A 24,199-nucleotide genomic window follows, 5' to 3' on the forward strand; every position below is an offset into this window, starting at 1 on the left:
AAACACTGAATGAGCTCTGTACATACAGCACTGTCCTGCTCATTGGAGGGGGTGAACAACGGAGCAGCACCCTGCTGTGCTTTCTCCTCTTAACTTGTATTACGATAGTTCATGGTTCTGCCAGGACAGATTCATGAACCATGTCAGACCTGAGCGGTACACATGCCAGATTGTTGTCCTATACCAGCCCTGAGGCAATTATCGGACGAGAATCATCTGATCTGTGTACATACCCTTGGTTTTGCAATTAAATTAACATGTTAAGCATAATATATGATGTTTTAGTAAATTGCTGCATAGTGTGAGATGTAAGGGCAGAGATCTCCCAATAGTTGTGAAATAGCCAAAATGAACAAGGCTGTCTGCCAGCATTAGTAGTGCGCTCAGCTCGGAGAACTTGGATAGGAAGATTGTGAACAGGTGGGTTAGCGTGCTTTATTGCAAAAAAAAAAAAATCCTGCTCACCATTTTAAAAATGTTGAACTATAGTTCTGCTTTAATAAGTATAATGCTGACCTGTACTAACAAAACATTTGTCCTAAAGTGATTTAAACAGTTATGTATAGTAGTCTTGTTACTCTGCTGAACTACAAAGTTTATATGGTTGTAAAAAAAAAAAATAGCAGAGATTGTGTAGTTATATCTGCGATGATTCTTCTATGACCATGCCATAATGTTAAATTACCTTTTACTGCTTTTGTGCTATTGTGCGTTCAGATTCTTCGCTTATGAACTTTGAACTCCTCGGAATTCTTGTCAGTTGTTCAATAATACATGAGTGAAGTATGTGGGGAAACAAATAACTAAGAATTTTGCACTTGATGTATGGTTGATGAAAAGTAAAATGTCATCCAAAATACATAAAAACATACAAAGCAGGGTCAACTTCTGCATCATGCAAATTCTTTACTATTACCGTATGTACTTATAAATCAATACAAATAAAATTCAAGGTATTTTTTGACCTGAAAAAAAAAAAACAGGAAAATTACGTTAGACTTGATTTATTAAAGTTCTCCAAAACTGGTAAAGATAGACTGTCATGGGAGAGAACCTGGATGATCCAGCAAACCTGGAATGGTTATGAAAACATTTGCCACCTAATAACAAATTATTTTTAACAAATTAAGTCCAGGTTTGCTGGATCACCCAGCTTCTCCCATGATAGTCTATCTGTACCAGTTCTTTATTAGGGACCTTTTTTGGGACTGAAAAGGTTGTCGACCACTGCTCTAAACCAGTGTTTTTCAATTTTTTTGAGCCACGGCACATTTTTTTACATTGAAAAAATCCTGCGGCACACCACAAATCAAAAATGTTACAAAATGACACTCTGTAGCTAATTCTTTTGTCTCTAAGAATAAACAAGAAAACTGTTACCTACTGCCACCCACTCTTATATTAGGGCAGGTTGGGGGAAAAGTGCTAGGTCTTATTTTCGGGGTAGGTCTTACTTTCGGGGAAACACGGTACATGGAATTTTTAAAAATATATATTTTTCCACTTACGTTATCCTTATTTGGTATAAAGAATACTGAGTATAATTGTCAAAAGTACTTGTTTGTGTCTTTGTCATTTATTGCAGATGAGGGAATACTGCTTACGGCTGAGGAACATGGTAACCAGCAGCTGTACAAAGGATGAGATCTCTGAAGCTTTGAATACTATGATCGAGGAGGTAATTGCTACTTGCATGTCTACGTGGCTTACTCTTGGCTTGAAATGTATTTAATGGTACCAGATGGACTGTTTGTGCCTGGATGATAAATACCATGGCGGTTCTTTTTTCCTAAGGGTTTAAGAAACCTTGATCTGCTGCGTGCCTATAAAAAAAATCACAGTAAGGGTCACTCTTTGATATGCAGCTACTTCCTCAAAAAAATCCTGTACTGAGAATTGTAGGGGCAACCATTGCTGACCTCATGAACATGTGAGTTCTTCATCAGCCCCTATCCCCAATACTTTGTTGCTGGCCTAGGACAGGGATGTAGGTTAGTAAAGTCAGTGAAATTAGAAATGCCTAATAGAGGGTCCATGAATTCGATTCCCTGAATTGCATGTTAATTATGGGTTATTTTTTTGAAGCATTGGCTTAGTATGAGAATAGTCAACTATTTTTTTTTCAGGTTATCAAACGCAGCCTCCAAAATTGTTTTGTTCTTTTTGGCTTAATTAAAATTTAAATAAAAAAGGCTAATACCTTTACACAGCGTTGTCATAGTTATCTCTACCACTAGAGGGCAGTGTAGGAGAGGAAATACACAACAAATAATTGACTACAATGTGAAAGGAGACTTTCCACTAGTAGCTGATGGGTGCGGAGGTGAAAAGTTTTAGTTTAGTTTTTTGTTTAAAGCAGCTTGTGTAGGTAACTGAATCTAAATCTTGTCAGTTTGTCAATAATTTCAGGCTCTTGTCATTTCCTGTATATCAGCACTAGATGCCGGTATTGTGTTACATGCATGTATGCTTACTAGAAACATGCTGATCGTTCAGAAGAATGACTCAGAATTCTGTAACCTTTTCACTGTCCTGTCACAAGCTAAAGAAAATCTAACTTTTTTTTTTGTGCTTTAGGCACTTTTGCTTTTAAAGCCTCAACACTACTTATCAGTAGTATGACTTTAAAGCACTGTGACTGCTAGTCTTGTGGGACTTGGTGATGCCAGTACTGTGCTGCTCACTGTTCTTGCTGGAGAGAAGGCTGTACTTGAACACCTGTGGTACAAGAATCTTCCTGTTCATACTGCATTCATTTTGTGCATTTTTTTTTTTTTTTACGCCTTTCCTGATGCTTTTTTAATATTTCTTGCCCTGGCCTTAGGCAGCAGCTCTGAAGTGATGGAAGCAAACCCCTGACTATCTTATAAGATATCTGACTTTACACAAAACCAAATTTTTAAACAAGACGGGGTAAAAGTCAGTAATCAGGAAAGCATCAGTTTTTTGCACACCTCACCTTCACAGTTCTTCTCCTACAGGCAGTGGTAAACTAGGCATCATGATAAATTTCACTCCACTGAATTTGGTCATAACTTTTCCCCAAAATAAAAAAAATATATATTTTTGATAAACTCTTTTATTGTTTGTCCTCACATATAAAGTAATTTAGAGTGTTTATTGCACAATCACGCAGTGAAGTAAGAAAACGCTAAATATTTCTTAAAGCAGAACTAAAGTAAAAATAAAAAAAAAAGCACACTTACCTTTAATCCCACAGATCCATCAATCCATTAGGAGGTTTCTTCGATTGGGTCCTTTGTTGTCATGGTTCCCTCCTTAGGCCCGGCGTGGAGGAATTGACAGGCGCCTCCATCTTCTTCACTCTTCTCCTGGGTTCTTCTTTGCTTGTCTCCTGAACTCGCACTGCTTAGGCGCGAGACTGGGTGACGTAGATGGTGGAGTGCCGATATCACTGCGCATGCAAGAAAGGGCTCCTTCCGTGCATGTCTGAGATTGGGTATATACAGAAGGAGCAGCCAAGAGCCCGAGATGCGTGGTATCCCGGGAGTCTTTATCGCCACAGCGATCAAGACAGAAAGTGAGTGTGCTTTCTGTCACTGGTTCTTAGTTTTATTTTGATCGTCTTAGTTGGCGATTCATGTTCTCCACCCTTGATAGATTGAGATTTTCAGGACCTTTTGCTAAAGCGATTCAGTCCCTCTAAAGATGCCCTACAGCCTGTCAAGTTGCCTTATGCATCCTCTATACTGTTCTCCAAAAAAAAATGGGACGCGACAGGGTTGCCCTCTGTCCCCCCTGCTTTTTGCTTTAAGTATTGAGCCTTTGGCTGTGCAAATAAGATCTAATCCCAATATTCAGGGTGTCCCAGTAAAGGGGTTATCCTGTAAGACTTGATTAAGTATTATGTGGCGACTCATCTCTGTTATCTGCCGTTATGGACCATGTTAGCCTCGGCTAGCATATGTAGGGAGCTGGAGGAATTTTGGATTCCTCCAATCCACCCTAATGTGATGTTATGGAACTCCTCCATGTTACTTGCGGATAAAAATCTGCTCTCACCAATGAGAAACCTGTGGCGGACCTACAAGGTTAAATATGGTCTCTCCTCCCCAGTACTGACATTCATTATCCATACTCCTCTAATACCTGACAGTCTCTCCAGGGCGATGTGGCAACTCTGGAGAGATAAGGGGCTATTTCATCTTAGGATTTTAGAATTTTCCTCACCTGTGGAGAAGAGACTACACTTTTTCGGAACTGAAGGCTAAATTTGAACTTCCGCAAACTTTCTTCTTTGCTTATTTGCAAATTAGACATTATGTTTTCTCCTTTAATTAGTAGCCCAGGTTCCCTGAGGTCACTTCCTTTCAGAGAATATGTGTGGATGGTCCATATTCCAAGCGTCTCATTTCCTCCATCTACCATCTCCTTCAATTATTTTTTGGTTTTGCCCGATTATTTAGAGTTACAACAGATTTTACTAGATCCGCTTAATCATCTCTTGCGATTGCCCTTTACAGGTCTCCCCAAATTCACCTGAAAACTTATTACCTATATTTTGGTAGCGGCCCGCACCTTGATATCGGCTAAGTAGAAATCCACTTTGCCTCCCTCTATGGAGGATATACTCACATTCATATTGTCCATTTGATGGAGTATCTCACTGCTCTTCCCAAAAACAGTGTTGATAAATTTGAACTGATCTGGGACAGCTGGGATGCCTACTACTTCAGTTCCAGGTTTAGGGAAGTAACATACCTGTTTTTTTTTTTTTTTTTTTTTTTTTTGGGTCACTAGTCTTTCATTGCCCCCCTTGCCTCTCCCAACCCCCTTCATCCCTCCCAAGGTTGTATTCAGTTGATTTTATTATAGTTCCTTCCCTTTAATTATTTTTGTGTTCTGATACTTGTAATTCTGTTTATTCTCAGTGATACTATATGGGATTGTGTTACTTATTCTGAAGTTGTTTATTACTATGGACACGACCACCATTGGTATGTGCAGAAGAATGTATGGTTTCATTTGGTTCTCTTGTTTACCGTGTCATCCTTAGCAGAGCTCTGAAACAGCCGGATATAGTAGTTCCTACTTATGGGCATGGACATATATTGTGTTTTAATGCCACCATTGCTCATTTATGTAACCCGCACGGTTTTGTTCTTTTTTTTTTTTCCTTCAGTCTATACAATTTTATATTTGTATTGATATGTTTGTACTTGTTTCATGGAAAAAAAAACTTAGTTTAAAAAAAAAAAAAAAAAAAAAGGTTGTAGCACTTAAGTAAAAATTGTATTTATTTATTTTTTTTTAATATAAATGGGTTGTTTACTCTTTTATGTAAAGTAAAAATTTTGAGTTTAGGTCCGCTTTAAATATGAATCTCTGATATCTATGTATTTATGGATTTAGGAATGCCAAAACAGCATATGTAAGTGTGGATTTGTTTTTGGTGCAGTCAACTTTCCTGACTCCTTTTTTTTTTAAAAGGATTTTTGTATTGTGTTTTTAGGTTTTCCTTTTACTGTTATCTGTCTCAGGAACTGATTGGTTACTCTGTCAATTCCTATTTCAGACACTGACAAATAGGGCTCCATTGTGTGGTCTCTGATGACAGATGATTAGTTGACATTTAGTTCATGTTCAAAGCATGGTCAGCACACTATGAACATGCCGTGCATTGAATGCACGGCCACATAATCTGATGTAAACAAATAATCTTCAAAGGGTTTACTGTTTGAACTTTTGTGTTTGGTTTCCGCTCATATTATTGTGACCTGCTATTGCCTAAACTAACATTTTATTCTATATTTAGCATGTAGGTCACTGACCTACTTTGTAATTAGTTCAGGTCTAATTTATGTTGGAGGCAAGAATGGTCAGTTCAAAAGTTTATATAGAAATAATATTTTTATTTTTTTTATTTTTTAATAAAACCATGTATCTGTCAGTTCCTCAAGCATTCCCTGGTGGGAATCAATTACTGCCATTGAAACACATAGACCTAGAAGATTCTCACAAGGGAATCTTTGAGGAAATGAATAAATAAAAAATGTGTTCCTGGCAATCCGTTCATTCTTTTGGATGGTAAAAAGGGTAATGGGTTAAAGTTTTAGCTAAACCAGTCCCTTGTATGTAGCAGCTGCATTAGTTTTCTCTACTTGCTGCACACTTTCCTAGGGTAACAATGCTTGCTAGGTATATATCTATGAAGAAGCAGTAAGGTTTTCCTAAGACAGAACTATAGAACACCTTCCTGTTTTCCAATAAACTGTAGTCATTTACCAACCTGGTTGCTAATAAAATTTACCATGTTTAATTTTAGACTTTGTTGTTAGGTTTTGTGAAATCGCCTGAGCCTCGCTTTATGCTCACCATATTTACTTGTACACACCCAGTTCTCCAAGCCCTTGATGAAGTGGCGGTCTCCAAGGACATTCCATCTATTGGAGCATTTTAAAGATACCAATCTCATTGTCATGGCTTAGATTCCACCACCCATTTTATACCCTTCCATTATGTCATACAATGCTTGTATGCCCTTGTTAGCAAAATATTTATGTGCTGTAATCTCAGAACCCCAACTTCCTGTTTTGCAGAGCTTCAGTCCAGCTCTAGAAATTCCTTGATATCAACATTTGCTATCCCCTTCCATGTGTTTATAGAAACTCCATGGCATTAACTTCCTTTCTGAGGTTTTCAAGTGCCCGTCAAAGGCTTTTGTATGGCAGAAATATGTGGTAACTGTGCAACTAACGTCATATGAATTCTGAGACCGAATGATGAAAAACATGGGAGGGAAACGGCGACTTGTAGTATGGAAAACACCCATGTAACTTTAATTAAAAATAAAAAGAAATGGAGATGTAATATGAGTTGGAGAAGGAAGACTAGGAAACATTAATATTTTTATAACTTATCTAATAAATTTACACTGCAGCAGATGATTGTGCTCATTTTCCTGCAGATCATTCTACTCACTGAGCAGATAATAGAACAGAGGAATTGATCGGAAACCATCCTGTCACAGTCTGGCAAGCCTTTTGATCAATGCCTGTATGTCTTTCCTTAAAGGTGTAAAGTTCTGTGCATGGTTCATGAGTAACAGAAATGTGCACATGTGCAAAAACTGATTTTAATATTTCAACTCTAGTTTGTGTTGCTGCCCCCTATCCTCCTAGTCCGTGTAATGCTATACAGGGGATTACAGGCAGTTTACATGTGAATTTAAAAAAATATTTAATGATTGGGTTTTTACATGAATATAGAACTGCTTTACTTGGTGCATTTTAAATCAACATAGAGTTGAGCATTAAATGTACACTTCTGCCAGAACTGAAAATTACACTTCATGATGCAGAGGTAGCACCCTGCTTACCTGTCAGTTTTCTTTCAGGCATTTCGGTGGTGCATTAGTCCATCATAATCCATAATGTTGATAGTCTGGTGATCCTGGAACATGCTTTCCGTTCATGCTAAACCGACCTTCTTTTTGCCTGTCAAATACAGGAAATTGGTACTGTTTTCTACAGCCACCAATCAGACTTGTCTTGAAAAATACGTTACGGGGCTGAAGAATGAAGCAGAGTATAATATTGCATGCTGTTGTACAGAAGCCAATATAGTTTATAAGGTCTGGGATAAAGTTAAATTTCTGATTTGTATTACATTGCAATGTTCTGGAATGCATTGGAATGCCATTAATTAGTCTGTCTTGTTGCCTAGGGTTGTTCTTTATAAACAGAAATAAACATTTTTGCTGTTTTGGCAGTTTTAGTTTACTTTCTTTCTGTTTCTTTCCCACTCCCAGGTGTACAGAGTAGTCAGTATTTGTTTGGGAAGCCCTCCAGAAACCTTTACCTGGGAGTTCAGAGACAAGGAGAAAACTTATCACAAGATTGGACCTGTGACACCCCAGGAATTTTATAAGGAGCATGTTAAACCCATATACAATGTGGAAGACAAGGTGAGTTTTATTGATTTTGATTTTATTGAAAAGCACAGACAAATAAAAATCACACTGTATACTTGTATTAAATTAAATGTTTTTTTAGAATTTTGATGCAAGGTTCATGCCTGCACTGTGCTTGCGTGAGATGGGCAATTCCTTCTGTGCATGCCCGATCTCGGGAATGCGCACAAGGAGCAGCCAAGAGCCTCCCGGGATGCATGGCATAGGTATCCCGAGAGGCTTTGCGCTCCCATTCTGTTTTGATCGCCACGGTGATCAAGACAGAAAGAGGAGATGCTGTAACGTTTTTTGCTTTTTATTTTTAAAAAAGTGTTCGCTTAACAAAAAAATAAATAGAATTTTTACTTTATATAAAAGGGTTGTCTACCCTAATATTTAAAGTAAAAATTTTAAATCTAGGTCCACTTTAACATGTCAGACTAAGGCCCCAGTTGCACCAAAGGCACCTTCTATTTGTATTTATCACTTTGAGATTGTGACTCCTGCTATATTCTTTAAATTCTCTGTATAGGGGAAATGTACCACTGCCAGCTTAGTGAAAGTCTGTGGATCTGGCAGTGAAAGGTCCTTTGTCTGCTACTATGGTTGCATACAGGTATATTGAAGGGAAGAACATTATGAACCAGTATTTATTTACACATACATTACCAACAAAAATGTCACCAATGCACTTTAGCAATCAAAAGTAGATCCTGTGTGCAAGTCCCCAGCATGTTAAAGCTGAAAAGATCTAAACCAGGAAAAGAAAACCCTAGCTCCAAATTATGTAATAGTATCTGAAATTATTCTTTTCTTTGTAAAATGTCTTAAGATTTAGCTAAATTAGTGGATAATAATATAAAATCTGGTATGGTGTCATTTGATAGACAGGACATTAACAATTTTGTAATAGCAATGCATCAAATCAGATTATTGTATGAACTCTTCAAATTACGCTCTTTTTATAAGCTTCACATTTTAAAATGATGTTCACTGGCTCAAAGTTCTTTTTGTATGAAGCATAAAAGGCAATTTTGTGGTTTTGACCTCCAAAGTTATCATTTGTTTTTCTTTTACAAAAATTCACAGGAGACAACCTTATAAGTCTATATCCCTGAGCATGGGCCTGTGTTAAAGATATATCTTAGTGAACATTTGACACAGTGGATGTTATGGTTGTTTCCTATTCCCCAAGCCTGGAATTTAGGAAAAGATAACATGTAGTGCAGGTATTGGAATCCCCAGAGGTGTATATGCTGCCAGAAGAGCCAAGACAACCACAAGTGTTTGGCCACTTTTGGTAAGCCATACAAATCTGCAATACGTTCACCTTTCCCTGTGTTTGATTCTATTTTAAATGCTACAAGTACATAAACATTCCTGTTTTGCCAGAAATGCAGTGAGATCTTAACTTCCTTTAACGAGCTAACAACACCCTAAAAAAAACCCTGAGTTCTCACCGATTGAAGTACAGAGCTGAAGTTAGAAGCTCACTGGATTTGGGGCAAGAAAACACATATTTTAATTTTTGTAATTACCACGAGAAGCCATGGAGAAATGTGTTTCATGTCTCAAAGATAGAGAACATTTTTTCTTCTGTGTATAGATGCCCCAGACAAACATATTCTGAGCAGGAGAGCAAAGTTGCAGCCGTTTGCAATCAAACGGCATCATAATAATAGGCATCATATAAATATTGCAGCAGCATAGTTTTTTAATGTATTCTGATTTCATAATAATTTACAATAATTATTCTGAAGTATTTCCTCTATGTTGCAGCCATTAGCACCTGTACTACAAACTTAGTCCCAGGGAAGTCTGTGGAACAGTAGCCTGACCTCGATTTGTCCTGTGCTCTCTGCTCTGTGTACTCAGCTCTTCCTGGCTCCAAGATTAAGAAAACAGCCCTCCCACCAATCCATTTCCCATTGTGCTTTTTTTTCTCTGGGATATCTTATAAAGTCATCACTGGAGTTCTAAGCCTAGGATAAAGTCACAGTATATGTTGTTTCTTTCTCAATCTTCCGTTTGCACTTCTTTTCCAAGATATGTGACCTAAATGGTAATATGTCTATGTAAGCAATACAAAATAAAAGGCATGCTTTGGGAAAGCTGACTTTCAACAAAAATAATTCACCCAAATTTGTTATTAAAACTGAACTCCTTTCAAAACACTAAATACTAATTAAATGCAGAGGGAACCGATTTCCCTGGGAAAAGATTTGTATTTCTGCCAACCCAGTCCTGAAATTCGCACAGCTTTGTCACATAGCACACCCTCTCTGGAAGGGTGGATCACTGATTTTTCAGTCACACATACAAATCTTGTTACCCCAACTGTCCCCCTCCTTTCATCATATTACTTGTTATCACATGGGTATAACCGCAAAACTAAACAGTTCCGTGACTTGCTTCCCTCTCCCCCTCATCAGAACTTTACTGTACAGAAATGGCAAAAGGCTCTAAGGTCAAATTCAGGTACTTACATTTGAACAGATACGTTTATTTCATTGCTTTACTTCTACATTTATTTGTGTCTTTTTTATCCTCCTGTAGTTTAGCTCCCTTACAAACAATGTTACTATTACATTTGATTGGAACTAAACATCATTTTTGCCTTCTTTCAATGCAGATCTGCCTTGTCAATGATCCACGGCCACAAAATAAGTTTGGCAAACTTTACACTGTGCAGTTTTTAGGTAATATGGTGGAAGGTCGGAAAACACTCTATAACAACCAGGCTGTAGATGTCCTTAAAAAGCTAGCAGCTGCCTCTATAAAGGATGGTGAGGTGAGTACCATACATAGAAACATATTGCTGCATGATTTAATGTTTTGTTGCTATAAGGAAGTTTGGGTTTGGTTCTGTTTTCTACTAATCTGCTTACAGTACAGGAAATAAGGCAGAAATCCAGCTTTGTTATGTATTTCCTCTGGACTTTGCCAATTTTGGCACATACTTACCTTGTGCTGTCGCCCTGCAGCGATCTTCACCACCAGCTCCACGGCTGACTTCTGTGGAGACAGCGATCCTGTCCATTGATCCCATGATGTAACTCCTGTGCATAAACAGTTTGAGTTATGTTATCCACAGGGGCTGGCTCTGTGTGTGGCGATGTGCTTTGTAGTTTAAAGCAGAAACAAAAAGCCATCAGGAACCAGGGAGTTAGTTTTTTGACAAAAGAGATATTACATGGTTCTGGTGTTTTGGTTTTTTTGTATTCTCAGTTTAGGTCCACCTTAATGGAAGCGGAAGATCCAGGGAACTATGACAAGTAGCCTATAAAATATAGAAGTACCGCTAGTTCTGATCTCATCAGACTTTAAATAGAATTTAGTGAACTGGGCTTTTAAACATGGAAGCATTGCATTGGAAAATGTTATATCTAATATCTATTATGAAACATTGATTGATTTCAGCTGCTTTACAGCATGGGTGAAACTGAACCTTTGTGAAGCTAACCAACAAGCAATCAAGACCACCAAATCTTTGTGGTTAATAAGATTTTATAATTTTCTTAAATAAATGTTTGTTTTTTTATTTGTAGGCAGTGTGGTTTGGCTGTGATGTTGGAAAGCATTTTCATGGAAAACTAGGCATCAATGACATGAACATGTAAGTTGTGTGGATCTCTGTACTTCTTTCTACCTGTTACATTATTATTTTCTCAAATTCTGCCATCTTATCTGACCTTAGTAAGTTGGGGAGAACCATTGGGGCAGTTTTATAGTATTTCAGATAAATTTACATTTGTTTAATCAGACTTTAAGGATAGAGTTCTGCTTAGAAAAAACTGTAGTTTTTCAAATTTTTTCCAGATCATATTAACGAAAACACAATTGACGTTCTAACAGATAGTACGGCTCTTGTAAATGTTACATTTTTAAGTTGTCTTCTGCAGCATACTTTCCCTTTGTCTTACATTTGTATTGATTTCCTCTTTCAGATTTGACCATGAGTTGGTGTTTGGGGTGTCTGTTAAGAACATGAACAAGGCGGAAAGACTTATTTTTGGAGACTCTCTAATGACACACGCAATGGCACTGACTGCAGTCACAGAGAAGGTAGAGTAGGCGTTAGAATCCTTCTATTGCCATTCTCAGAAGTGAATGCTCATCATCCTATCCTCACAGCCCAAATCTAGGTTGAGCCCAAAAAACAAAAAAAAAATTAGGAGTTCAGTAATGGCTCTACTATCTTAATAGACCATAGTGTAGTCAAGTCCACTGCACCTTACAGATTTCTCTATGGACCTTACCTATGTAACACTTAAGCATAGAAAAAAAATAGCTAAGGCATGGGGAGGAAGACTTTAATCATGGCTGATTAGGGTTAACAAAAGTTTGATGGGAGGTTAAATAGGAATACACTCGATTAAGAAAAAAAATTGCAAGTGATTTTAATGGCTTCAATACATTGAAGCTATTCATTGTATTGTCTCAATTCGCACATTTTACTCCCCGATTGTCTTTGCAAGCACATGCTTGTGTTCAACAATCCATGCTAAGGGGAGTAGGTGCAAGTATTCTCATAGCCTGTGCCCATTAAAGCCTACATATTTATATTCTAGACACCAGAAGGTGGAAACTGTTTACGCTTAAAACTATTTTGGGTATTTTAAATTACTGTCTGGAGTTATTTAATATTTTGCTTATGCTGTGTTGCATTCCATACATTAATCTCTATAACTAGTCTTGGCATTTACTTGATTTTTTTGTAGAGTGATATTTACATTCTAGATGAATGTTTTAATTCATCATCTAATCTCTCCAGAAGGAAGTGTTTCCTGTCCAAAGTGACAGCTATTTTCCTTACACAAAGTCCAATTTCTCCTGTTGCATCTTTGTAAGAAATCTATGAAAGGTAGCAATTGGCTAAATGGTTGAAGTCAGAGTCCTCTGCCCAGAATTGAAATCCCAGTGTTTGGTTTAGGCTTTAAAATGAGCGTATAAAGTATTACTGTAAATTTATTTAAACTTACTGAAGGTAAGGTATATGGAATTGAGAAAATAGTTCACTGTTTTCCAGTGTGTGAATAAATGTGACAGCCTTATGTTATATGATAACATATATGATAAGGTATTCACTTTTTTTTTTTTTTACTTTCCATTAATGTGAATACCGTAATCTTCTGTTTTTCCAAAGACAGCACATCCAGTCCCCCCTCTCTTTGCAGAAATCAGTCTGGCTTATTGAGGCCTCATAGTCTGCTTATTGTGAAGTACAGGAAAATTAGAGCCTATCATGTTGCAACGCAATGAACTAATGAGTGCTGTACTATGCCAGGACCCTGGCAGTGAATTCACCAAATATTCATCCACTGGCCTCTTGCTTTTGCTTTTTCTCCCCCATGATAGTTAAAAAATGTTCTATACTTCCTTCTTCATGTTATTATCTGGATTATCTGGGGAAAAAATGCAGAGGTGGGGGAGAGGTGGAAACTTAACTGGGAATTTAACTCCGCAGCTTTTAACTTGTGGCTCTGCCTCATTAACTCCGGAACCCAAACTAATAGCTAAAAAAAGGGGGAGGATAAGCAGCCGCTCCTGTCTGAAGAGGGCACTTGCTTACTCTTTACTTGTCCTTATCCATTGTCACAAATTCTGGACAGTTTCTCTGCAGGATTACAGTCAGGATTCAGACATTCTGATCTGTGACAAAATTTAGGCTGATAACGATGATAACCAAATCTGACCAATTTGACCAATTTCATATTGTGCAGGGAACACTGCTAATTATTGTATGCAGAATGTATACATAAAGGGGGGCTGTCATGTAGCTGTATGAACTCTTCATTTATTATGACCAACACAAAAGTTGAAGCAACCTGATCTCCCCATTATTAAGAGGATTGTGGGGATCCTAAAAGATAAGTGTACCCCAAAAAATGTTAGTGGATCTTCGGTATCTTCTGGCGAAGGTTTAGATCAACTACTGATTTTTTTTTCTGTCTCTGTCCCTGCTGGAAACATTCCACCTCATTTATTGTTAGTAGACTCACTTTTCCCAACTGTACTTCTAATTGTCTGATAATTTTCCATCACTTCCTGTTAAAGTAACAACTGTCACTAGGACAGGAAGTAAACCTAAATCTACTCAAAACAGAAGCACCAAATAATACCTTATAGTGGATCCTGCCTTCCATCCATGGAAAAAGTTTTTCTGGGAATTAACCTCTGTGATTGGTCATCCGGCAGTCTCTCCTAACTTTACAGGCCCTATATTTCAACGCTGGGGATAGAATGGATTAGGCAGTTCATTTCTGCAGATGCATAGGCAACAGTGACTCAACTGTAAAATGACTACTCATTTCCCAATTTAGGTCCTGGAGGACATTACAACTTAGGCACTTTTTGGGCTCCCTTAGTCCTGGAGCAGTCTTGCACCGCAGAAAGCCCAGTGCGGGCAGCCTTGTCACATTCCTATCAATTGTTGCTGTCACACCATTCTAGACAACCTCCTGCGTATGTAGCAGGATGGGAGAGGGAGCTACAGACGTCTTCTCTGGACAGTAGAAAGAGCAACTATTTTACTATGCCCAAAAGGCCTCTATATGTATTCAATATCAGGAAACAAGTTATAAAATACTCACAAGATGGCACAGAACACCGGTGGTTCTGGCTAAAATGTACCCTGATGTCAGCCCTCTCTGTGTGGGACAGCTTAGTGTACGTTGCTACATATATTCTGGAGCTGCCCACTTCTACAGTCTTTCTGGTGAAAGGTAGCCGAGGTTATTAGGAAACTCACAGGTTTATACATGGTAAACCGGAGCTGGTTTTGCTCCACATCTCCACCATGTCCAAGAAAAAGTATTGCTCCTCCTTAGATTGCCATTAATTAAATGCTGCAAAGATGTGTATCCCTGCTCTGTGGAAACAGACAGGACCTCCGACAATGAAGCATTGGATAAATAAAGTAAATGAAATCCAGGCAATGGAAGACTTGTTGGCATAATGATGAATCATCAAAAGTCAAAAACACATGCACATGGTTCTATTGGGAAAATGTATTTGGTCATCAGAATATCTTTCATGTCAGCAATACCATCTTTGTTCTTTTTGTGGATGGTTGTGTACAATGTTTTAGGGAACTTTATTCATGTAAGGTATATGAAACTGTATCATTAAAAGCACTATTGGAGACAGTTTTCCTTTCCCTTTCCTTTCCTTTCCTTTTTTTTCTCTTCCCTGATTTCCTTATATTTAACATTCATAGTCTGTGTCCCAGAACTGATATCTCTTTTGCACAGGGGTGTCAAATTGTGCTGATAGAGTTTTTTTGAGAGTGGGACATACTGTAGTAGGAGTATATAACGTGACCCAGAGATTATCATTGTTTTTCCTTGAAGTATTCTAATAATATACGTCTCAAATTTCAGGAAGGACAAGAAGGGGAGTATGAAAAATGGCGAGTAGAGAACTCATGGGGTGACGACCGTGGAAATAAAGGTAAGTCAGATCTGACATGTAGCATAAACAATGACATCTTTAAAAATGCAGCTTATATGAACTAGTTATAAAAATTGGACTGTCTGGCATTTGAAACCTAACATTTGCCCTGTAAATTTAAATTTTTTTTTATTTTTGCTTCTTCACACTTACTATAGAGTTTTATTATTTCAGTTCGTACTTACCACAGATGCTATACAAATTGTTTTCCCCACTGTTCATCAACCAAAAAACATTTTTTTATGACAATTGATCAGCAGGCCTAAGGCCAAGGTCATTGTTTACTCTCACTAACGTCTGACACTGGTCACAGCCCTGGTCTGGAAAATCATTTTTAATGACTTCAAAACATAAATTAATTTAAGGTTGCTACTTTGGCCCTAAATATTAGTGTTATATGTTTAACAGTGAAGTCTGACCTCTTCTAGGGTTTTTGCCCATGAGACGGTATCTTTACTTCTACATTAAGAACATGAAAAAAACAGTAATGAAAAAATGGCAATCAGAGCATTTCTTTTTTCCATATGTACAAATTTTAAATCTCTACAGAAATAAGCGCTAGAATGATGAGCAATTATGAGTTTTCTCTTCATAGCTTGTCTTGGGCAACAGGAAATGAAAGGAAATTTCTCCAAAGTGAGGGAAAATGCTTTCATAGCTGGCGATAGAATATTTGTTCAAGTTTGATGATTTCCCCTAACCTACTTTGGTCTCAGTGACTGTGGTTCTAGGACATTTAAAAAGTATGGATCTACACAGCATAGATAGAGATGGCAACAAAACCTGACCCCGCTGTGTGCAGGTCTGATTTAGTAGGTAAAAGGTAAATAATGAACTGAAACTGATAGCTAGCCAGTGTTTTATTACTTGCCAATATTATTCTTTGTTGAGAGGAAGCGCGAAATACAGTTTGTCATTTAAACGGATTTAAAATTGTCTATATATAATTGAATCCGTTTGCCTATGTAAAACTAGATACCTATGTAACTCGATGGCTTTGACATTTTGGATCCTCAGGTGCTTTGACGTCGACTTTTCCGAAGCAAAGTTACTCAGTGATTTGTTGTTCAATGAATAGGAAATCAGGGCTAGATTGTTTACACATGGGGGGCAAGAGAAAAACTGAAACTGTTGGTGCAATAAATCTGTAGAAGCACAATTGTCAGGGTAAGGTTTGATCAATGTTAATACCTGAAATCCCTCCAATCTCCAAATGCCTTATTAATTAGCAGAGCTTCCAGGGTTGTAACGCAGACTGTCTGGAATGGGCCTCTGCAAAGCGCCACAGAGATTAGAGCAAAAGATTCCATAGCTGATTATTGGATACTCCTTTTCACAGCAGAAATGTTCTTTGTACAAGTGCCAGGACATGCTGTGTATGCAAGGGGATTGGGGATGTGCTATAATTGCAGCTAGAGAATATTGGAGAAATCTAATTTGTATTATAAAAGTTTTCCAGTTGTATCAAGGTGTCGTTAGGTAAAGTACAACATAATTTATTTAATGGTTTCCATTATACAAATGAAATGTATTTTAATGTTTTTCTTCATCTGGTCATCGAGTGCCAATATTTTATTGTCATGTTTGGTAAAAAAAACTAACCGCTCAGAATTTAAAGTGAATATGTTTGCAAAATCTTATAATGAGTATAAAGGACTGAACACTGGGCACTTAAAGGTTTCTGCGTGTCTCATCCACTCTTCCCAAAGGTGCTTCTGTTTACCTTTTGGTACATTGGACCCAGACAAGCACTATATTGAACCAATTTACCCACTCATCAAGATCCAATAATGAACAGTGATCTAAGGATTCCCAAAAAGTGCACAAAGAAGAATAGTGCAAGAATAAAAAGTACTGTACATGGTTTCCAACCACCTACAAGAGTTTGACTTTCAGGCTAGTTCCCATCCAGTCTTACTTTTAGTCTTGCAGAGTTCTAGAGGTTCCTATTCTGCACTGATATTTCTTACTCTAAATACATTGCATATGGTGAGCTCATTACAGTGTACATTAGAAACAGCAGCAAGTCACATAGAATCTCCCATATTCTGGCCAGAAGGACAACCAGCATAATCTAGCTCTTTTTTTCACCAGCCCCACATCTCAATTTTTGCGTTTCTTACAATTTTATTTTAGATTGTGTGTGTATATGCAGAGCCCATTCCATATTTGCCAGCTTCTAACCTAAGGAATATCCTGACAATTGTAGTTTATTTAAATATTGGAAAGACACCATATGGCTTAGGTAACCATTGTCCTCTGTGGCAACTGCCTGTTGTGGGTGCTAAGTCAGTCAAAATGATTGTTTCATCACTTATTGAGCCAGTGCCCTTGAACAAGCATTTGCATTACAGGTATCCCACAATAGAGTCATTCAGTCCAGTGATTCATTAGACATTAAAGTAGGTTGGAGGTCTGGAACACACACATTTTACAAAGAAATGAGCAATGAAAACTCAAAGATTTGTATTCCAACAGTCTGCCTATAAGCTTTCCCAACACATTTTTAGCAACACAAATGGCAATGGTAAGGAATTTGGGTGGGGCCTGACGAGGAAACTGTGTAGGGCATAAAAACAGCACTGCACAATGGCCGGCACTCTGCCTATCTGTTTCGCTTATCCTCTTTGTGAGTTAGCTGAAAGAACTGTTCTTGTTTTCCATCACTATAAAAACAGACATTGGGGCTGATTTACTAAAGGAATTTATGTTGTAAACTTACCAAAATAAATTAACACTCTACAAGGAATAATTCACTTATTTTTTTAATATGGTTAGATTTCACATTGATAAGTAAACACAATCATGTGCAAGGAAATCTTAAAAAGAAAATAGAAAAAAGAATTTTTGCTTGCACATATTTGGATGGTTAAGATCAGCAGAGCTTAAACTAATTTACTAAGCTAAGTGAGATATCCTTTGCAAGGGAATAGGTCAGTTTGCTATGTTAATTGGATATATTCCTTTAGTAAATCAACTCAGTTGTCTTATTCAGTTACTTCCAGGTCTGTAAGCAAAGCAGGTTTGATAATATAGGAGATCACAGGGTGTTTCAGTAACACATTCTGCAGAAAAATGTGTGTTTGTAAAAAAGTAATAATTGTTTTCTAAGAAAATTACAATGAACCCGTGTGTGGGCCAATGTAAAGATACATTTAAAATACTTTAATTCCCAGACCTTCAGGTGACAAATTGCCCAGGCTGTCCAGATACATTCTAAGGCTTCCTTCTTCTTATCTCTTTAGCCCATCAAAAGGCTGGTGTATTTCCAATGAGGTAGGGATTGGATAACTCCCCAACAGACTTCTGAAATACTCCAACTTGTGACCCAGAAGTGCTGGGGCCAAATTTTTTTCATAGTATTTTTACATTTTAAATTGTTTATTTTAATATAATATGTTGATCTTTAACTACATAAAACTGTAATCTGATAATTATTTTCTTTGTCTACGCAGGCTATTTGATTATGACCGATGAGTGGTTCTCCGAGTATGTCTATGAGGTGGTTGTGGATAAGAAGCACGTCCCTGAAGAGGTCTTGGAGGTGTTAAAGCAGGATCCTGTTGTGCTACCAGCCTGGGACCCAATGGGTGCCTTGGCTTAGTAATGAAATGACTTCACTTTTCTTTTACCCTCTCATCGTCATCAAGACTAGAAATTCCCTTCTCCCAAATCAGTGTAGCACTGGAACAATAGATTCAACCAAACACTGCATGTTTTCTCATGAATTAGAAGAGGGATAGACTTTGATCCCCAGCCATCTGCTGTACCATGAACCCAGCACTCAGGAAGTGTCTCTCTTCATCCAAATCATCTCACCTGAATAGCTCTGTAATTCAATCCTATTTTTTGTACCAAATAATAATTATATTGTGACAGACCTTTACCCATGATGGGGATAAGAATCAATCTCCGCTAAAACTAGACCAAGAGAGGTGACTATATGTTAACTACATGTATATCTGTGCTTCTGTTTTTATGATTTGTCCTTTGAAAGACTGGGCCCAATTCAGAACCTGCTGGCTTCATTTACTTTTATTTCACTGTGCATTTGTTTGTTTTTTTTCATTGCATGTAGGTGGACAGAAGGATCTCAGTAGGTGACTAGATCTGACTTAAAAGCCTAGTCAAAACTCTATTTTAGATTGAGTTGAGAAGAGTTAGGATCAGCTTTTTGCCATAAGTTGGTAGCTTTATCTGATCTCGGCCTCAGATTTCTCCTGGCTGCCAATGTATGACTATGACAGAGATTAGTGACTTGTGACCGTTGCAGGATAGGCAGAGATGACCTTGATACACATGCTGAAAAGGGATGAAAAACCCCCATATACCTACCTTACCTGTATTTCTTCACAGCTTCTTCACTTGCCACATTGGGACCTTTTTTTGGCTGTGTCAAAAAACAAAAAAACTGGTAACTCCCTTTTCCTGGACTGCACTCAGACCTAATGATTGGCTGCTAGGTCCTGGCCAGAGGAGAATGTCACACTTGGAAGTGCCGGTCATTCTTTTCAGCAGGAGCTCAGGAAGTGTCCTTTACTGAGATATTGTCACTTTATATTGCATTCAGAAGCTTAAAAATTGTTTATGTAGGACAGGGGTCGGCAAACTCCGGCCTTTAGGCCAGATACGGCCTAGCCGGTAGTTCGTTCCGGCCTAACGCCCCCTGGCCAATCCCACTGGATGCTGTGGTTTCTCCTGTTAGCCCCTACAACACTCCTGGTATCTTTTCAGAAGAGATCTAGAAATGCATTTGTGAGTGTACCTAGTTCTCAGACCCACTGGCAATCAGAAATCAGTTATTAGGTTAATTGATACATACCAGTGCTGCTAAACTTGGTCTGGGTGTCAAAGCTTCAAAAAAGAAATGTGCCTCGTTAAGATGTAGAACAAGAGCACAAAGTAAGTTTAATTCATACCCTGCAGTCACATCTTATGATCCATTGTTAGTAGATTCACTTTATTTTTTAGCTTTTCCTTTCAGGGCAGTCATAAAACCATACTGTAATAGTCCTGCTGTTTTTGGCTCTCTTTTCCTAGTAAACAACACTCCTTGGTCATTTAGAGAAGGACTTATGGTAGTGTTAAAATCTGTGTCCCCTCACGTTCAGTGTCAGGGTAATATATCTATTGGATGTGAAACATGGGAGATACAAACATAAGATTAAATTGTGGTGTAATATAGTTCCTGCGGGGTCTACAGTGACTTGTGCAGTAGTGTTTAGTCAGTTTTCCCTAGTGCTCCCCTAAATGCTGCAGCAGTGTTTCCTTGATCTATTTATATATGTAAGGCCCCAACAGTCACCCTAGCAAGGACCCAGTCATTTATTTTTTTTTTAATTTAAACTACTTAATTGATCAGAAGGTTCTGCCTCAGAGCTCTTCTGTAGAAGAGAATCTGTGCTGACCACCATTTGTCTAGCAAGTATTACCATGGCGCAGATACATTAAACTTTTTTAAAAATGGATTTTATTTTTCGGTCTTTTAGCCAACATCATTGTGCTGTGTAAATGTTAATATCTATTTGCCATTAAAGCACAAATGTAAATAAATGACTGCACACAGCGTGTGTATGATGGGGGGATGTTGTTCTTGATTAATATCTGTTTAATGGATACTACTGTACACATCACAGGAAATTAAAACACACACAGACGTTAACTGCATTTCCACTCATTAATGTTCACTGTGATGAAAATCCTCAAAAATAACGTGATTAACATTACTTTTTGTATTCAGGAAGAATTTCCATTTATAAAAGTGCAAACTAATAATTTCACTTGATTCTGTCACCAAAATATCTGATTATCTTGTTAGTGTCTGTAAAAAAAAAAAAAAAATCAAAATGGAGCAACAACGAACAGCTTTTATCTGTTGCTCCAATGTATTTTATTAGGATGGACGGAGTTTATGCAACAGTGAGTGATGTGTTCATGCAGGTACACAGGAGCTCTAAAGCATCTGTGGCTTATTTTTATGATTTTACTCTTGTTTCTTATTTTTATTGTTTTTTCTGATTTTAGATGGTGCTTTGAAATTTTTAATAAAAATTCAATTCATACCAGGCAAAATTTTTGTATGTGTTTTTTTTTTGTTTTTGTTTTTTGCTTGTGGTTCTTGTACAGAAATTGTTGTGTTTCCCAGACTTCCCAGAGTCATTTATGCAACACTGTCAGGAATTTTTATTTTACCACTGAAAGTCTTTTTATTATTATTATTATCATTATTATTAAACAGGATTTATATAGCGCCAACATATTACACTGCGCTGTACAATAAATAGGGGTTGCAAATGACAGACTGATACAGACACAGTAGCAGGAGAGGGCTCTGCCCAAAGAGTTTACAATCTAGGAGTTGGGGGAAGTATCACACAATAGGAGGGGGGATATGGAGTGGTTGGAAGTAGTGAGGGTTTTAGGAGACAGAAGAAGATGGGTAGGCAAGTTTGAAAAAATGGGTTTTGAGTGCTCTTTTAAATGAACAGGACGTGGAAGACCATTCCAGAGAGTTGGGGCAGCTCTAGAAAAGTCTTAGAGCCGTGCGTGTGATGAGGTTATGAATGAGGCAGTGATTAATAGGTCATTGGAGGAGCGTAGAGAACTTTCTTTTGTGAACTCCAAATCAACAAACTGACATTTGAAAGGAGGTGGGTGTTTGTCTAGGTCAGTGTTTCTCAACCAGGGTTCTCCCAGAGGTTGCTATAGGTTCCTTGAGCCGTGAGCAATTCTGATCTCTCTGGTTAGTTTTACTAACTCCAATGATATTTTTGGCTATCTGTAAGGGTGACATTTGCTCTACTGGCCATCAATGTAAAAGCAATTCCTCCTACTGACCACCAAACTAATATACAACTTACTACAACTAAGTTGTGGTTATAGTTATTAAGGCAGTGTTCCCTGAAGACCTGAAAAGTATTTCAAGGGTTTTCCTATTTTAAAAAGGCTGAGAAATGCTGTCCTAGACCAGAAGAACAGCATTAGGTGACCATGCTGCTCCTCCAAAGATGAGGGGTGAGTGAGGATTGTCACCCTAGGAAGGAAGTGTGGTATTGGCAGGTTTACAAGATGAAATGAAATCATGGTTTCATATATTTTATCTTTGGGTTTATATACTCTTTAGATTTAAAGCTGAATTTAAGGCAAACAACTATATGCAGATCAGTTTTACCTGCCAACAACAATATTTACTAACCCTTTAATAGCATATGTTAATATTGTTTTTTGTATTAAAGCATTGCCTGTCCAAAAAAAAAAGTATACCATATGATACAAAGGTGAAAAGTTATTTGGTTCACAATCTAAGCCCTTGTTTATATATACTATTCACTATTCTATTTGGTCCAGCAAAATTTAACACCAACTGGAGCACTACGTACATATGAAAGCTCAACTGAACTTTCGTTTGTGAGCTAAATTATTTCCAGGTTTTCACATCTTGATAATTATTTTAAAAGCAGAAACTGCCTGAGCAGTAATGCATATATTCCTAGCATTCTGCAGAGGTGGAGGTTTGATTTTCTATTTTAGAAACGGACCCAGAGCATTCAAGTTAGCAAAGAGCACAATCTTTGCTGTGCCCCAATTGAACCTCTGCCCTGCTTCCCACAGAATGTAAGGTTCCCCCACTGTGCTACTGCTGGCAGGATTTTTTTCAGTCTGTAGAAAAAGAAATATTGGGCACCTTTTCTCCTGATGCACCTGGAAGGTATTTACCTGATTCATGGGTCTGCAGTGGCAAAGGAAATCTAAACATTTAAATATCCGTCATGATCAGATGTGAGGTGTCCAGAGATATTAAATTATGTAATGGATTCCTACGGTTCATTGTCTCCTAAATGTTAATAACCTCACATTACTCATTTCCAGGTCACTAACTTGGGTAAATACTTCTGAGTGACTCCGCCTTTACATATACCAAGGCAGTGACCCAGAAAGTATAGAGGCTTGAGGATCAACTTGATGGGCAGCAATTTTATAATCAATGATATCAGGTACAACATTTTTGTTTTTTATGAACTGATATATAAACAAAAGTTAAGTGGTTAAGTTTAATTCATTCCTGGATTGCTGCACTGTAGGGAATGGTACAGCTCCTGTTCCACTAACATTCTAAGCAGGTTCCTGTACATTCTATAAATCTTTAAACATAATTTTAAAATTAAATTACATAAAGCAACAGTTTTGCTCAGATTTATTGGTGCTTTAAATCTTTCAAAAGTGGAAGATATCCAAGGACAGGATTCATGTGTTTTGTAGGAAGAGTTCATGACTGGAATGCAGATAGTGAATTACAACTGGGAATGAACATTTGTGACTGGTTATGTTAAGCTAAAATTTATGACATAGTTTTTTTTAATAGGTTCACAGAAACATTAGCTGTGCACATGTGAGTGTCCTGGCCTTATTCCTAATCAGAAACAAATGATAGTTAGCGTAACATGTATTATGTAACCAGATCTGTTTTTTTTCATGGCCATACCAGAGGACTGCTTTTTTAAATTAAAGTGTAATTGCCTGACTTATTACCACCACATACACCTATTAGTCATTCAAGTGTTATTCAGTGATTAATAGCACCCTAATGCATCGGTAACTCACATGCATTGTACTGCACCCCATCATGTAGTACATCCATATATTGTGCCACACAACATTTTAAAATATTGTATGTGTCCACTTTTCAGTTACTGTAAAAAGAAAAAAATGTGAATCGATATTAGATAATGCATGCATGCATGGACAGCTAACTGTACATTACAGAAAAAATCACAACAGGCATCTAAGTTTATTTTATAGCACAGTGTTCCCTCCAGCCCCTATAGCCGGGCGCAC

At 37.6% G+C, this 24,199-nt stretch overlaps 1 protein-coding gene across 1 annotated transcript; it reads left to right on the forward strand.

The window, feature by feature from the left end:
- The first annotated feature begins 1,524 nt into the window (after window positions 1-1,524).
- BLMH (bleomycin hydrolase) lies at window positions 1,525-21,436 on the forward strand. The gene is made up of 7 exons (XM_072430745.1): window positions 1,525-1,678; window positions 7,772-7,927; window positions 10,545-10,703; window positions 11,461-11,528; window positions 11,860-11,977; window positions 15,295-15,364; window positions 18,820-21,436. Exons 1-7 carry the CDS (start codon window positions 1,586-1,588, stop codon window positions 18,966-18,968), a joined length of 813 nt encoding a protein of 270 aa, XP_072286846.1. The 5' UTR covers window positions 1,525-1,585; the 3' UTR covers window positions 18,969-21,436.
- Window positions 21,437-24,199: the final 2,763 nt, after the last annotated feature.

Source organism: Pyxicephalus adspersus, chromosome 1 (assembly GCF_032062135.1).
Source record: "Pyxicephalus adspersus chromosome 1, UCB_Pads_2.0, whole genome shotgun sequence".
Classification (NCBI taxonomy): Eukaryota; Metazoa; Chordata; class Amphibia; order Anura; family Pyxicephalidae; genus Pyxicephalus; species Pyxicephalus adspersus.

What these genes read in the sequence shown, in the direction of transcription:
- BLMH (XM_072430745.1), top strand. Translation starts at nt 1,586, where the DNA reads ATGAGGGAATACTGCTTACGGCTGAGGAACATGGTAACCAGCAGCTGT. An exon ending in TGAATACTATGATCGAGGAG is followed by an intron (nt 1,679 to 7,771) that starts GTAATTGCTACT and finishes TCCCACTCCCAG; the next exon opens with GTGTACAGAGTAGTCAGTAT. An exon ending in TATACAATGTGGAAGACAAG is followed by an intron (nt 7,928 to 10,544) that starts GTGAGTTTTATT and finishes CTTTCAATGCAG; the next exon opens with ATCTGCCTTGTCAATGATCC.